This window comes from Narcine bancroftii, chromosome 2 (genome assembly GCF_036971445.1).
Source record: "Narcine bancroftii isolate sNarBan1 chromosome 2, sNarBan1.hap1, whole genome shotgun sequence".
Classification (NCBI taxonomy): domain Eukaryota; kingdom Metazoa; phylum Chordata; class Chondrichthyes; order Torpediniformes; family Narcinidae; genus Narcine; species Narcine bancroftii.
This window is the reverse complement of record NC_091470.1, coordinates 114,208,926-114,225,667: the sequence shown is the minus strand read 5'-3', so window position 1 is coordinate 114,225,667 and position 16,742 is coordinate 114,208,926. Positions and strand designations below refer to the sequence as shown.

Here is a 16,742-nt window from a genome sequence, read left to right as displayed (position 1 = left end):
TATCCTTGCAGACCTCCTGTCTGAGTATCTCTGATACCCCCATGACGTTATTCACAGGCAGAGATGCTGAGTTGGAAATAGTCAGCTGGTTTACTTGTTCTACCCCCCAACACAGCCATGAAAACATCATGAATAAACACATCTTCCTTCTCACCCAACCCTGCTGACCACTCACCCAGCGATGGGGGGAGGGGTTTGAAGGAGATGTGTGGGGCAAGCATTTTACACAGAGGGCATTCGGTGTCTGCAACCAGGGGTAGTGGTGGAAGCAATATGCATGAACATGGATTATGTGCAGGTGGAAGAGATGTAGTTTAATTTGGGATCTGTTCAGCACAGACAGTGAGGGCTGAGGGGCCTGTTCCTATTCTGTACTGTTCTACATTTCCTCTTATATCCATTTGCAGAGACAAAATCAATTCTCACCTCTCCTCTTAACATATCCAATTAACACCTTTTGGTGGTCTCGATTCCTCTCCTGGCCAGATTTCAATCTTCATTCTGACGCCTTCCTGTTCTTTGCTTATACTTTGAAGAAGGGCTCAGGCCCGAAACGTCAGTAATATATCTTTTCCTCCTATGGACGCTACGAGACCGGCTGAGTTCCTCCAGCATTTCTGAGTGTGTTTTACTACAATCACAGTGTCTGCAGACTTTCATAATTCACTCTGTTCTATCCTTGCTGACCAATCTCTCCTGATCCTCATGCAAAAGGACATGAGGTGTTGGTGGGTAAAACCTTGGGGCGAAGTGGTTAATGGTTGCTTTGTGAGATTAGGATTGAGAAACAGAGAAAACAGCTGTTAAAACATCTCCTTTCATGTTACCTCACCAAAAACAAACGTGACAAAGGTGGCTTCTATATAAAAATCCACATGAATCCAATGATTTAAATATTTTCTGCAAATTAAAAAAAACACTTCCTGACACATTGGCTCTGTTTCTCTCTCCACACAGGCTACGTGATCTTTCGGATAACTCAAGCACATTCTGCCTTTATTTCAGATTTTCAGCACCTGCAGTTTTTTTTTGTATCTGTCTTCCATGTAATAGTTCCTCTCTTTTCACTTAGGTGAAGAGGAGAACAAACGGGCTTTTCAGGCTCACTTCAAAGAACAGATCAAGATTTACAATAAGGAGGTTTGTTTGTTTACTCCAAGTTCCTGTTCCAGGTGACTTTCCCATTGCTTCATCCATTCAGTTCCCGACACTTTCATGTTGAAGCATAGGCATTGTTCTTCCTGTCTGGTGGATATTACAATGACACGGGTCATTGTTTGGTGTAAGTTACTCCGAATATCAAAAGCAAACCAAGGAAAGCTGATTAATGTATCTGGGAGAATAACAATAGACAATAAATATTTTCTTTTTTTAAAGATTTTTTTTGAAGTTTTCAATAATACAAAAATTAAACATTGCAGTTATATATTGAAATACAAATTTCAAGAAAAAAAACCCCCATGAATTTAAAACCCCAACCACAAGACAATGTTGGAAAAAAAAACTACTATGTGGGTATCAAGTGCTGACAACCTGGAGATGGACAGCAGAGCATCGAAGGGTAAGACAACCCTAAAACTTTAGATTGTGGTAATAGTCCATAAATGGGCTCCACGTCTTTTGGAACTTAATATATGACTCTTTAAAGGCATATCCATTTTTTTCTCAACAAACATAAAATTATTTAACCATTGTGTATGTGTATTATCTTTCCATGTAATCAAAATAGCTCAAGTTTTTCAAAAGTTTTGCTTCCTGAGAAAAAATTGGGGATTATGATCGACAACTTCAAGCTGAATGCAAAGATAACATAAGATTTGCTGTATCACATAGGAAGTAGGAGAAACGTTAAATTAACTTTGATTGAATTTAGCCTGTTTAATCTCATAATGATGCTGACACGTTGCATTTGTTCAACTGACCTAAAAATATTTTGCCACTGATTTTCATTTGCACTCAGCATCTGATGCCTCTCACGTCAGTGTCCAACAATAGTCGGCAAGCATTGATGGATTCCAGTGGCCCTGATACCACAGTTCCATGGTTGCAATGTCCTGGTGAAACCTTTCACCACGTTGGTCACTGACTCCACCAAGACCAGCAGGGAAGAAGTCCAAGTGCGAATGCAGAACATGAATTTTCAACGACATGTTGCATGTCAAGGCTTTGTTTGCTTGAAGTCAACGCAAAATGATAGGAAATCACAGAAATAGGTTTTACCTAAAAAACTGCATGTGATAGGAAATTTTAAGGTGATCCATAAAATACACCCAAAAGTGTTCAGGAAGAAAAATCTTAATTGCCCAGTGAAATTAGCAGCACACATAGTAACGAATGGGATTGCCTCTGTAGGAAGCAGCATAGTCTCAAAAGCACAAGTGATCTCGAGTCACTATAACAATTGCTGGTTGACCATGAAAATTGGTCCCCATCAGAATCAGAATTTATTGTCATGAACATGTGTCACAAAACTTGTTTTGTAGCAGCATTACAGGTGAAAAATTGGTATAAATTACATTTCAAAAATAAATAAATAAATGCAAGAGTGCCACAAGGAAGAGAAAGTGAGGTCATGTCTGTGGTTCATTGTCTGTTCAGGAATCTGATGGCGGAGGGGTCCTTGTGCTGAAGGGTGCTTGTCTTTAGGTTCCTGTACCTCCTTCCCGATGGGAGCAGAGTGAAAGAGGGCATGGTGTAGGTGGTGGGCGTCCTTGAGGATAGAGGCTGCTTCCTTGAGACGCCACTTCATGTTGATGTCCTGGATGGAGTGAAGTTTGGTGCCTGTGATGGTGCTGGCCAAGTTACAACTCTCATTCCTCAGGGGAGTAGGAAATGTGTCGTCTGCACTTCCTCATCATTGTGGAATGTGGAGAGGCATGATCATATACATGGTAATTTCTGAAAGAAAACAATTGAAATAAATAGGAACATAGGAAGTAGGAACAGGAGTAGGCCAAAAATGGCCCATCAAGCCTGCTCCGCCGTTCAATAAAATCATGGCTGCTCTAATTTATGACCTAACTCCACCTACCTGCCTTCTCCCCATATCCCCTAATTCATTCGATGCTCTGCATGGGAGCTGGTTCCTGACAATTTTTTTTATCCTTGACTTCATTTTCCTCTCTGCCCCTTTAAGCACAGTGCAGGTTTACTGATTTGACTGAGATTTCCTATCATTGTTATGTATTCTGCATTTGATTTATTTTCATTAGACAAGTGTTTAGTGATTTGCTGAATGATTTAATCTGGTATCCTTCAATTTATTTAGTACTTAATGAGCAGAGAATCAACAATGTCTCTCTATAAAATCTTGCCAGGATGGAGGGTAATTACATTATTATGAAAATCAATTTCAGGAATGGACAGAAGTGTCTTCATCAGACGTAAACAGTCTGTCTGAGTCGGTAGCAGAACATCAAGGGCTGTGTGCTCAACCAGCTCCTATTCACGCTACTGACCCATGATACAACTGCATGGCCAGATCCAGCTCCAACAATGTCTCCAAATTTTCAGATGACACGACGGTCGTTGGCCTCATCCATCAGAAGCAGCAATGAGTTGCACCATGGAGAAGAGGTGGAAAAGAGTAACAACCTGAGTCTCAATGTGGGCAAGACGAAAGAGAAGATCATGGACTTCAGGAGAACCAGAATGACCATCCTCCACTGCACTTTGATAACTCGGCAGAAGAGAGCACCAAATTCCTCAGATTCCACTTGTCAAGTGACCTAGCGTGGACACACATCTCCTCACTTGTTAGGAAGAACAGTACACCTCACTGTACTTCCTGAGACAACTGAAGCGGGCAAGGCTACTGGCCACCATTATGTCAACTTTATACATGACCTCTATTGAGAGTGTCCTAGCCGGCTGCATCACAGAACGGTATGGTTGCTGCAGAGAAATGGATCGGAGGGGCAGAGAGGATCACTGGAGTCTCCCGCCCCCCCCCCCCTCCCATGGACGTGACCTACTAGGATCATTGTCTGAAGAGGGCGCGCAAAATAATTGAGGAATGGCTTCTTCCCACGGGCAATGAGAATGCTGAACAACAAAGGAACTGCTCAAAGTAACCATCCGAGACCCTCATATTCAGGAAACAATATTTATTCATTTATTTATATACTTGTCCTGAATATGTATTATCTGACTGTATGTGTGTTATGTCTGGTTGTGTGACTGTGTGTTTTGTACTGAGGACCGGAGACTGCTGTTTTGTCAGCTTGTACTTGTGCAAGCAGATGACAATAAACTTGAACTTAATTGACAGTGGAATCACCCAATCAGATACACCCTGACTGGCTATAATGTGTCTATTATATGCAGTCTTTTTATTTTTCATGTTGGGTTGAGTTGAGTCACAGAATAATAGTGTCACAGAAATAACGTGCCCAAGCGAGTCCCATGGTCCTGCGTTTGGCCCATATCCCTCTGAACCTTTTCCATGCATCTATGTGCACAGATGTCTTTTAAGAATAATAATTGTGCCACTTCTTCCACTCCCTTTGGCAGTTCATTCCATGTCCCCACCCACTTCTGTGTGAAAAAGGTGCCTTTCATCACATAGCTTTCCACTCTTTCCTTAAATCTGTGCCCTCGAGTTTTCGATTCCTCTATCCTGGGAAAAAGGCACAGACTATTTACCTTATCCATCAACCCTCAACCCCCTCCGCCCCAGGAAGAAAAGTCCCAGCAACCAACCAGCAGCATGGTTTTAGCGGCAGCGACCTGCGTTTGAATCCTGTGCTGTCTATAAGGGGGGTGGCACATCCTCCCCATGTGTGCGTGGGTTTTCCCCAGGAGACTGTGGAGACCTCCCATCCTTCAAAACATATAAGGGTTGTAGGTCAACTGGGTGTGATTGGGCAGCATGGGCTTGTGGGCCGAAAGGGCCTGTTACCATGCTGTATGTCTACATTTAAATTCTTAAAATATCCAGCCTCTTTTAATTTTAGTCCACTAGTCCCCATAACATGCTTGTGAATTTTTTTCTGCACCTTCTCCAGTTTAATGATCTAGTTCCTACAGCTGGGTGATCAGAACTCTGCAAAATGCTTCAGGTGTGGTCACATCATTATCCCCACTCCAACCAATGAATGCAAGCGTGTCAAATTTGTTCTTCACCACTCTCTCTCCCAGTGTTGCCACTTGCATGGAACTATATAATGTACAATGCTCTCCAGAGCCCAACTATTCGCTGTGTAAGTCTGCCTTGGTTTAATCCACTGGAGGGCAACACCTCATACTTGTCCGATTCTCTAAATTCACCTTGTCTTTGTTCCCCAAAACCAGGTGAGCCAGGATAGTGCTGATGAGCTGTGTGTTTACCGCAGGTTATCATCAATCTTGTTGACCAGATTGGGCCAGAGAAGTTGATTGGCGATGCCTACTTGAAGCATTTTCTGATGTTCAATGATCCCAACCTCATTTACGTGTTATTCGATTTCCATCACCTATGGTAAGAACTGAAGATTTCAGGATTAGAGATCTATCTCCCCTCACCACCCTCGGACTCCATTCCCTAAGTTTCCCTCTTCAATATTGCCCTATTGGTTACACAGGTTAGGTGCGTGTGGAAGTAGGAGGGAAGTGAGGGCGTCTCCAGTGATACCAACCCTTTTCTCTGTGGAGACCACGTCCATCTACGGTCAATCTCCTTAATGCCTAGTCTTCTGGAGTATAGTGTTGGTAAATGTGAGGTTATCCACTTTGGAAGGAACAATGGTAGATCAGAATATTATTTAAGTGGCAAGTGATTGCAACTTGTTGCCATGCAGAAGGACTTGGGAATGCTTGTGCATGAATTGCAAGATTGGTTTGCATGTGCTGCAGGCTATCAAGAAGGCAAAAGGAATGTTGGCCTTCATTGTGAGAGGGATTGAATTTAGGAGTAGAAAAGTTATGCTGCAACTGTACAAGGTACTGGTGAGACCACATCTGGGGTAATGTGTGCTGTTCTGGTCTTCTTACTTGAGGAAGAATGTACTGGCTTTGGAGGCAGTGGAGAGGAGGTTCATCAGGTTGATTCCAGAGATGAAGGAGTTGGCCTATGAGAAGAGATCGAGTTGCCTGGGACTGTACACGCTGGAATTTAGAAAAATGAGAGGGGATCTTAATAGAAACGTATAAAATTATGAAAGGCATAGATAGGTAAGTTGTTTCCATTGGTGGGGGAGGCTAGAACTAGGGGACCTGGCCTCAAAATCTAGGGTCATAGATTTAGGATGGATTCGAAGAGGAACTGCATTTCCCAGAGGGTATGAATCTGTGGAATTCTCTCCCCTTTGAAACAGTGGAAGCTACCTCAGTCAATATATTTAAGATGAGGTTGGATAGATGTTTGCATAGTCAAGGGAATTAAGGGATATGGGAAAAAGGCAGGTAGGTGGAGATGATCGGATCATCAGATCAGCCATGATCTCATTGAATGATGAAGCAGGCTTGATGGGCTGGATGGCCGACTCCTATTTCTTACATTCTCTCTGTGGAGACTACGTCAATCTACTGTCTGATTCCAGTAATGCCTTCTCTTTGTGCAGCCAGGGCAGAAGGTTTGAAAACATCAAGCTCCTGACTGAAGGAATTAGCAACATCATCGATGATCTGAAGTGGTTTAGGTGAGTGAAACCCAGTGTTAAACTGGCCCCATGAGAGATTGAATGAACTCAGTGGGTTGAGCAGCATCAGAGGGAGAAAAAGAATGGCTGACATTTTAAGTTGGACCCTTCATCCAAAATTCCAACCTAAAACACTGACCATTCTTTTCCTCCTTTTGTTGCTGCATGTCAGGCAGTTCCTCCAGCAGGGTGAATGTTTCATTAAAGCTCCCCTCCTGGGTTAGAAGGCCAAGGAATCTCGACCAGTGGAACAATAATAGGAGATGGGGGGAAAATCACTGCAGATACTGGAAATCTGAAACAAAATCAGGAAAAACTCCACAGGTCAAGCAGACTCTGTGGAAAGAGCCGTCAATGTTTGCAGTCAGTGACCTTTCATCAGAACAAGGAATACTTCTAAAGCAAAAACAGGAGCAGAATGGTTGGCGTAGCAGTGAACGCCACGCTGTTACTGCGCCAGCGATCTGGCCCGGGGATCGAATCCCACTCTGTCTGTAAGGAGTTTGTAAGTTCTCCCCGTCCATGTTTGCATGGGTTTCCTCTGAGTGCTCCAGTTTCTTGCCACCCTCCAAAATGTACCTGAGTTGTAGATCAATTGGGTGTAATTTGGCCGAGGGCCGAGAGGGCCTGTTACCATGCTGTATCTCTAAATGTTTAAAGAGGAGAAAAAACACAAAAGTCTGCAGACTCCGTGAACCCAAGTAAAAACATGAGTAAACTTTGTCAAGAGAAGCAAAGAGAGCAGCAGACAATGATGTGCAGGTACCTCAGATCTTCGTCGAGAGAAGGGAAGAGAGCAGCAGTCTAAAGCAGGTGTGTTTTAAGTGGAAAGGGTGGGAGTGGAGGGAGGGAAGCAAGAGGAATTTCTCTTGATCAGGACCATGATGCGTGCAATCTCGTTTCACCAGCACACCCGCTGGGGAAGGCACTACCACCGAGGTGAAAGCAAGAAAATATTGCTGCAAGATCTCAATGGGCCAGACAGCATCTGTGTAGGCAGAGGGACACTTAACATAACATAACATAACAATTACAGCACGGAAACAGACCATTAGGCCCTTCTAGTCCGCACCGAACCAAACACCCCTTTCTAGTCCCACCTCCCTGCACAATGCCCATAACCCTCCATCTTCTCCTCATCCATATACCTGTCCAACCTTTTCTTAAATAATACAATTGACTCCGCCGCCACTATTTCTCTCGGAAGATCATTCCACACGGCTACCACTCTCTGAGTAAAGAAGTTCCCTCTCATGTTACCTCTAAACCTCTGCCCCTTAATTCTTAACTCATGTCCTCTTGTTTTAATCTTTCCTCCTCTTAACGGAAACAGTCTATCCACATCCATTCTGTCTATCCCGTTCATAATCTTAAATACTTCTATCAAATCCCCTCTCAACCTTCTACACTCCAAAGAATAAAGACCCAATCTGTCCAATCTCTCCCCATACTCCAGATGCTTAAACCCAGGCAACATTCTGGTAAACCTTCTCTGCACTCTCTCCACTCTGTTTATATCCTTCCTATAATTAGGCGACCAGAACTGCACACAGAACTCCAAATTAGGCCGCACCAACGTCTTATACAATCTCAACATCACCTCCCAACTCCTATATTCCATGCAATGATTGATAAAGGCCAGCATACTAAAAGCCTTCTTCACCACCCTATTCACGTGAGTTTCTACCTTCAGGGAACGATGTACCGTTACTCCTAAATCTTTCTGCTCTTCTGTATTCCTCAATGCTCTCCCATTTACCACGTATGTCCTATTCTGATTCTTCTTACCAAAATGAAGCACCTCACACTTATCAGCATTAAATTCCATCTGCCATTTTTCAGCCCACTTTTCTAAGCAGCCCAAATCCCTCTGCAATCCTTGAAAACCTTCTTCATTATCCACTATTCCACTTATCTTAGTATCGTCTGCATATTTACTAATCCAATTCACCACCCCATCATCTAGATCATTAATGTATATAACGAACAACAATGGGCCCAATACAGATCCTTGAGGCACACCACTGGTCACCGGCCTCCAACCTGACAGACAATTATCCACTACCACTCTTTGGCCTCTCCCTTTCAGCCAATGTTCAATCCATTTGACTATCTTAAAATTTATATCTAAAGACTGCACCTTCCTAACTAACCTTCCATGTGGTACCTTATCGAAGGCCTTACTGAAGTCCATATAGACAACATCCACTGCGCTACCCTCATCCACATTCCTAGTCACCTCTTCAAAAAATTCAATCAGATTGGTCAAACTTGACCTTCCTCCCACAAATCCATGTTGAGTGCTCCTGATCAGACCCTGTCTATCCAGATGTTTATAAGTACTATCTCTAAGAATTTTCTCCATTAATTTACCTACCACAGACATCAAACTTACAGGTCGATAGTTGCCAGGCTTCCTCCTTGAACCCTTTTTAAATAACGGAACCACATGCGCAATGCACCAATCCTCCAGCACTATCCCCATATCTAATGACATTTGGAAAATTACCGCCAGAGCCTCTGCTATTTCCTCCTTCACTTCTCTCAATGTCCTGGGGAAGATCCCGTCTGGTCCCGGAGACTTATCCACCTTTATATTCTTCAAAAGCCTTAAAACTACACCTTTTGTAATCTCTATATCCCCATATTTACCCAATTTGCTTTTTTTATCTCACATCTCCCAATATCCTTCTCCTTAGTGAATACCGAAGAAAAGAAACTGTTCAATATCTCCCCCATTTCTCTAGGCTCCACACACAGTTTTCCGCTCTGATTTTCTAAGGGACCAATTTTGTCTCTAGCTTTCCTCTTACCATTAACATATTTGTAGAACTCTTTTGGATTAGTTTTCACCCTGCTTGCCATAGTTTTCTCGTACCTTCTTTTAGCTTTCCTAATTCCTCTCTTAAGATTCCTCTTACATTCAATGTATCTTTCAAACATCTCCTTAACTCCATGCTTCTTATATCTAATGAACGCCTCCCTTTTTCTTCGAACCAAGTTTCCAATATTCCTTGAAAACCACGGCTCTCTCAAACTTTTTGCCCCTCCTTTTAACCTAACAGGAACATAAAGCTTTTGCACTCTCAAAATCTGATCTTTAAAAGACTTCCATCTCTCTACTACATCCTGCCCATAAAACAAATTGTCCCAATGCACACCCTGCAAGTCCTTTCGCATCTCCTCAAATCTAGCTTTTCCCCAATCAAAAACCTCAATCCTTGGCCCTGATTTCTCTCTTTCCATAATGACATTGAAGCTGATGGCATTATGATCACTGGACCCGAAGTGCTCGCCAACACTAACCTCCGTCACTTGACCCATCCCATTTGCCAACAGTAGATCTAACACTGCTCCTTCTCTGGTCGGCACCTCTACATATTGTTGTAAAAAACTATCTTGCGTACATTTCACAAACTCTAACCCATCCAGTCCTTTCACAGAATGTGTTTCCCAATCTATATGTGGAAAATTAAAATCTCCCATAATTACAACCCTGTGCTTATCACAAATATCTACTATCTCCCTACAGATTTGCTCCTCTAGGTCTCGGTCCCCTCCAGGTGGTCTATAATAATTATTATTAACAATTATTAACAATTTATTAATTATTAACAATTTATTTCAGATATTTTCAATTAACAATTTAAATTCCCCAGCTGCCATGATAGGGTTTGAATTCAAACTTTGGGATCATTTGTCCAGCATTTGTAACACTGTACTGTTAAACACATGTGATTAAACTCAGTTGTTTACAAAGAATGAAACGTAGCAATGAAATTGCCCACATCACATCTTCATTTCTCCTTCTAGAGATGGGCACATTTTTATTGCCAAGTTTCACTCTTCCCATATGACTGGGTTTAATCTCATCTGCCCAACAGTGCAACGTGATAGTTGCGTGTCAGCAGCAGTGGATCTACAGATTTAACTACAAAGATTTATATAATTTGCTGTGTAATCAACCTCATTATTCGCTTTTCAGCAACGTTATAAAATAAGTAAATAAAACCTTATGGCTTGAATAGGTAATAAAAAAAATGCCAGCAATGTTCGATCTACATAAAAGTTGTGCAGGACAAGGAGACGATTGTTAGGGATATTGTAATCCATGGGCAGGAAGGAGAGGGAGGGACTGAGAAGGGACTGGCAGCTAGTTTAATGGGGGAAAAGGTATTTGTTTTCTTGAAAGATATTTGCGAGAAAGGCAACCATCCCTGGGGATAGTGAAGTTATTTCAATCATATGAAAATGTCAAAAGTGCTAAATAAAAATGAGATTCAGTGATGAATTGAAGGAAATGGTGATGCAGCCTGATAGAACAGTTGTCTCACAATGACTTGGGTTTAATTCTGACCTCCAGAGCTGTCTATGAAACATCAGCTATCCTCTTGCCTCCGCGGATGCTGCCTGGTCCTGCGGGCTCTTCTAGTTGCCAAATTCTATCATGTCTCCGTCCCACCGAGCCCCGTGTGACCACATTTCAGAACCACTCGGTGGGAGTCCGATCAGGAGCAGGCACCAGGCAAGAAGCTCATCTCTCCTGGCCTTGTTGACGAGCTGCCTGGATAAACTCAGCATGTCTTTGCTTTATGTAGCAACGATTAAGATACATAACCAACATTTTGGGCTTGAGGCCTTCATCACGGTACCTTACATCAATCATACCTTGATGATGGGCTCAAGCCTGAAACATTGGTTAAATTAATTTTTAAATTAAAAAAAATGTAGACACAGCACGATAACAGGCTATTTTTGGCCCACAAGCCTGTGTTGCCCAATTACACCTAATTGACCTACAACCCCCGGTACATTTTTGAATGGTGGGAGGAAACCAGAGCCCCCGGAAAATCTACGCAGACACATGTGCAAACTCCTTACAGACAGCGTGAGATTCGAACCCCAGTCCCGATCACTGGCGCTGTAAAGGCGTGGCGCTCACTGCTACACCAATGTACTTCTACGGTTTCTGAGAGCCTAGTCTTTGTTCTCCCTCCCTGCCCTTTCTCTTTGTCTCCTTTCCTCCAGCTCTCCACCCTCTTCCCTCTCCATTCACAGAGCCATCCGCCTCCCCTTGTTTGCTGTGTGCCTTCCCTCCCTTATCCCCATTACCTCCTGCCTGTGGGTCCATGCTCCTCCCCTTGCCTGCCACACCCCCCCCACCCCACAATTTTGTTCGGGAGCCTGCCGACATTTTGCTCATCCTTTGATAAAGGGCTCAAGCCCAAAACATTGGTTATGTATCTTTATCTTTGCTACATAAATGTACTGTTTGGCCTGAGTTTCTCCAGCAACATGTTTTCACTTCAACCACGGTTTCTGCAGACTTTAGTGTTTTACTCCTGCCATAAACACGCCTTTGGAGCACTGAAGATCTGTGTCGTTCACTCTCCCCCACCCCTAATATTCCCTCCGTCCTTCCCTGTGCCTTCATTCTTTCTTGGTTCTGATGAAACATTAACTCTGCCACTTCCTCTTGTGGATACTGCCTGACCTACTGAGAATTTCCAGCATTCCTTGTGAGGCCAGAGGAATCAGTGTGGGGTCTCCCACTTCTGTCCTGGTCTCAGCCCCTCCAGGCTGTGGGCTCACAGCTGGTACACCATTCTTTTTGTTTTTCAGGTTGTCTGAGTGTAGGGTACTGAGCAGGCAGGAGGGAGTGCTCCGTGTTAACTGCATGGACAGTCTGGATCGAACCAATCTTTCACAGGCTTTTATTGCCCGCCACATCCTGGAGCAGCAAGTAAGGCAACCTCTGCCCTCCTGGCTCTCGTTCCTTCCTCTCCCCTCACACACCCACCCCCTCCATTACACCCTCCCCTCACTCCTCCCACCTTCCATTTCATCTTTCCTCTCTTGCCCCTCTCGCTCACTCCTCCTTTCATTCTTGTCCACATTATCCCACCCCCCATCTTCACTTCTTTTCTCCCCTGAAACTATTTCCCTTACTCATCTTTACTAGCTTGAGGTATATTCTTTGCAGTTGATGCCTTTCTCCCTGATGTTCTCAAATCAAGAATTGCCCTAGATATTTACCAAGAAATGCACCCAATGAATATCCCCACAAGAATCTCCCTCTCTCACATCATGGGTAAGGTTAGAGCGATACTGTGAGGTCCTGCCTTGGAGCTGGAGGAGGTGAATTGATTTAGAACCACAGAACATTACAGTTCAGAAACTGGACCTTTGGCTCTTCTAGACCCACTGACCTGCACCCAGTCCAAAGCCCTCCATAGTTCCCCCATCCATGTACCAGTCCAAAGTCTTCTTAAATGTGAATATTGAGCCTGCATTCACCACTTCAGCTGGCAGCTTTTTCCATATTCCCACCACTCTCTATTTAAAATTTTTCCATACTCCCACCACTCTCTATTTAAAATTTAGATATACAGCACGGTAACAGGCCATTTCAGCCCATGAGTCCATACTACCCAATTTACAGCCAATTAACCTACAACCCCCAGTATGTTTTGAATGGTGGGAGGAAACTGGAGCCTCCGAGTAAAGCCACACAGACACAGGGAGAATGTACAAGCTCCTTAAACTCCTTGTAAAATTTTACTCTTTCACCTTTAACCCATGTCCTCTGGTTTGTATCTCACCTACCCTCAGTGGAATAAGCCAACCTACATTAACACTGTCTATCCCTCTCATAATTTTAAAAACATCTATCAAATCTCCCCTCATTCTTCTACACTTCTCCCTGGGCTTCTGGTGCCTGGCCATTCACACGGGGAGGATGATGGGAAATGGGAGAGGATGTGCTTCCTCTAGAAGAGCCAATGCAGTGAGACCAGGTACAAATAGTCCACCAGCTTCCCTCCTTCAATGGCGAGGTGCAAAGAGTAACTGGGCACCATGCTCATTGGAAATGCCAATCAGATGGGCCTTGCATGTCATGCCAATCCATGCACAAGAAGGGGATTCAAGCTCATTTTCACTCAGGGAGTGATTGTATGTGGAACACACTATCTGAAAACTTGATGAAGGAAGGCACTCTCACATTGGGGGCACCAGGAGGAACATTTCATCATCAGATTATTGAATGTGTGACTTCTAGTGCTGGTAAATGAGATCAGTAAGGGTGATCAGTGGGGTCAGCATACACACAGTGGGCTGAAAGGTCAGGATGACTTTTTATTGATGGCTTTGTGGCCACTAGGGTTGGTCTCCACCCCCCACCCTGCCCCTTGCCTTCCCCTGAGAGTCCATGCTGGGGCAACACATGCTTCAGGAATTGTGAGGAACTCTGGGCAAAGGTGACAGATGTCAGTTAGTCAGTTATTCCATCCTTCTTGGCCCTGTCCAGAAGGTCGAAGGTCACAGAGGCTGTTCTCAGAGCTGGTCCCAGCGTCCATCCAGGGACAGGATTTTGTCTGAAATGTTTCAGCCCTCGGCCTTGTTTCTCCTGAGGGATCAGTGTTGAACGTTGTATAATCCAGTCCAGTTTTTCTTCTCCCCTGGAATTCTCTTTCAGCTGGAGGTGCTGAAGATCCTTCCCCAACATTGCTGTCTCCCCCAGAACACCCTGAAGACATTCCTGAGCATGTGGGCAAACAGCGGTGATGCCATTAGCAAGCAGTACGCAGGCACAGCTGCCATGAAGGTAGGATCTTATCAACTCACCCCTGAGCCCCCCACGCATTGACTGGGTCACAACTCTCAGCGTGCTATCCCAGCAAATTCTCCCCCAGATGGACCGGAACACATCCAAGAAATGCACAGACAAGATTTTGAGTAATATGGAAGGGCAGTTTAGGCTGGGACTTTTCTCCCTGGAATGCAGGAGGCTGAGGGGGGTCTCAACCACTCACAGTGGTTCTCAACCACTCACAGACCATCTTAAGTAATTCCTTACTAACCACAGAGCACCTATGGCATCCTAAGCCATAGGTGCTCTGTGGTTAATAAGAGATACTTAAGGTTGTATGTGAGTGAAGGAAAAAAGTTTGAGAACCACTGTTATAGAGATTTCTAAAATCAGGAGGAGCATCGATAAGGTGAATAGTCACAATCTTTTTTACCCCAGGGTCGGGGATTCCTCAAGGTGAGGCTATCGACGTGAGGTGAAGGGTGAAAGATTTTAAAAAGGACCTGAGGGACATTGTTTCAACACCAAGGGTGATGGGGATGTGGAACAAGATGCCAGAGGAAGTGGTAGAGGAGGGGACCATAGCAATATTGAAAATATGTTTCAGCAGGTACAAAATTGGTGGCACAGTTAACGTAGTAGTTAGTACGACACTGTTCCAGTGCCAGCGATAGGGACAGGGGCTCAAATCCCATGCTTTCTGTAAGGAATTTGAATGTTCTCCTCTTGTCTGTGTGGGTTTTCCCCAGGGGCTCCAGTTTCCTCCTACTGTTCAAAATATACTGGAGGTTGTAGGTTAATTGGCTGCAAATTGGGTAGCATGGGCTCATGGGCCAACAGGGCCTGTTACCATCTATATATCTAAAATAAAAGTTCTAGAGGAATCCAAGAATAGGCAAATGGGACAAGTTCAGGTAGACAACTTGGTCAGCATGGACATATTGGGTTGAAGGGCCTGTTTCCATGCTGTAAAAATAGAACCATAGAATGCTAAAGCTATTCAGCCCCTCTAGTCTGTGCCAAAAATCATCTCCCTTCATCCCACTGACCTACTCCAATTCCATAACCCTCCAGGCCTCTCCCACTCATCTACCTATCCAATTTATTCTTAAAACACACGATCGAGCCCGCATTCTCCACATCTGATGACAGGTGATGATTCTAAGAATTAAATCAGAAACTCTCTCAGCATGGCCACAGAACTCCCCCAGCATTTTTTAATCAAATCTAGACGTACAGTATGATAACAGGCCCGTCTGGCCCATGAGCCCGTGCCACCAATTAACCTGCAATCCCCATATGTCTTGAACTGTGGGAGGAAACTGGAGTCCCTGGGGAAAACCCACGCAGACACATGGAGAACGTACAAACTCCTTACAGAAAGCACCAGATTCAAACTCCGGTCGCTGGCGCTGTAACCACCCTAAACTTGAGCTTCCTCATCTGTAGAATGGCCAACTCACAATGAGGCACCTGAAAGTTGAGGCACATGAGAGCCGCTGTTTTAATGCAGTTGTAAGAATGTTCATTTTAATCTGTCTCCGAATTATTAATTACATTTCTATAAACTGCCTGGACAAGGAAGCTCAGCTGATGGAGCCAGTGCCAGAGACCAAGGTTCTTCCTGACATAGGGTGCTCTCTCTGTGGAATTTAAATGTTCTCCCAACGACCTTGTCAATTTCCCCTCCACAGTCCAGCTTCGTGAAGGTTGGAAGGTTAACTGGTCACTGTAAATAGTCACTAGTGTGTAGAATACAGAGCCAAACTGAGGCTGTCTCTCCTCCCTAAAGAGGATGTAGGTCACTACTTGACACTGTGAAAGAACAACACTGGACAACAAATTTTTCAAAAGGTTTGCTTTCTGAATAAAAAATTGGGGATTACGATAGACAACTTCAAGCTGAACACAAAGATAATTTAAGATTTGTTGTATCACGTAGGAAGTTGGAGAAATATTAAACATGCTAAATTCAATCTAAGTTAATTTAATTGCATAATGATGTTGACACATTGCATTAGTTCAACTGACCTAAAAAAAATTCACTGCCGATTTTCATTTGTGCTCAGCATCTGATGTCTCTTGTGTCAGTGTCCAACAATAGTCGGCCAGCATTGATGGATCCCAGTTGCCTTGATCCCACTTTCCCATGGTTACAATGTCCTGGTGACGCCTTTCACCACGTTCATAACTGACTCCACCAGGATCAGCAGGGAAGACGTCCAAGTGCAATACAGGTAAACAATCCTTTATCCGGACATCTAAAATCCGGAAAGCTCTAAAATCCGGCAATTGAGGAGAGGGAAGGCAGCGCGAGTCTGTCGGACGAGGGAGAGAGACTGGCAGCGCGAGTCGGGCAGGCGAGAGACCGACAGCGCGAGTCGGCCGGGCGGGGTGGGGAGACGGCAGAGTGAATCGGGTGGGTGAGGGGAAGAGACCGGCAGCGTGAGTCGGGTGGGCGAGGGGGGGGAGATGGCAGAGCGAGTCGGGCAGGCGGGGGAGACTGGCAGCACAAGTCAGGCAGGCGAGGTGGG

The 16,742-nt window shown here is 44.3% G+C and overlaps 1 protein-coding gene across 6 annotated transcripts in view; it reads left to right on the top strand.

Annotated features, from left to right (window-relative positions):
- LOC138754169 (phosphatidylinositide phosphatase SAC2-like) overlaps positions 1–16,742 on the top strand; it is a 47,360-nt gene that overhangs the window by 16,555 nt on the left and 14,063 nt on the right. For all 6 annotated transcript variants that reach the window (XM_069918043.1, XM_069918045.1, XM_069918046.1 and 3 more), the window contains 5 exons: positions 1,073–1,140; positions 5,334–5,458; positions 6,540–6,617; positions 12,240–12,360; positions 14,095–14,223. In XM_069918043.1, coding sequence (XP_069774144.1) covers positions 1,073–1,140; positions 5,334–5,458; positions 6,540–6,617; positions 12,240–12,360; positions 14,095–14,223 — 521 coding nt within the window. The remainder of the gene's footprint in view (positions 1–1,072; positions 1,141–5,333; positions 5,459–6,539; positions 6,618–12,239; positions 12,361–14,094; positions 14,224–16,742) is intronic.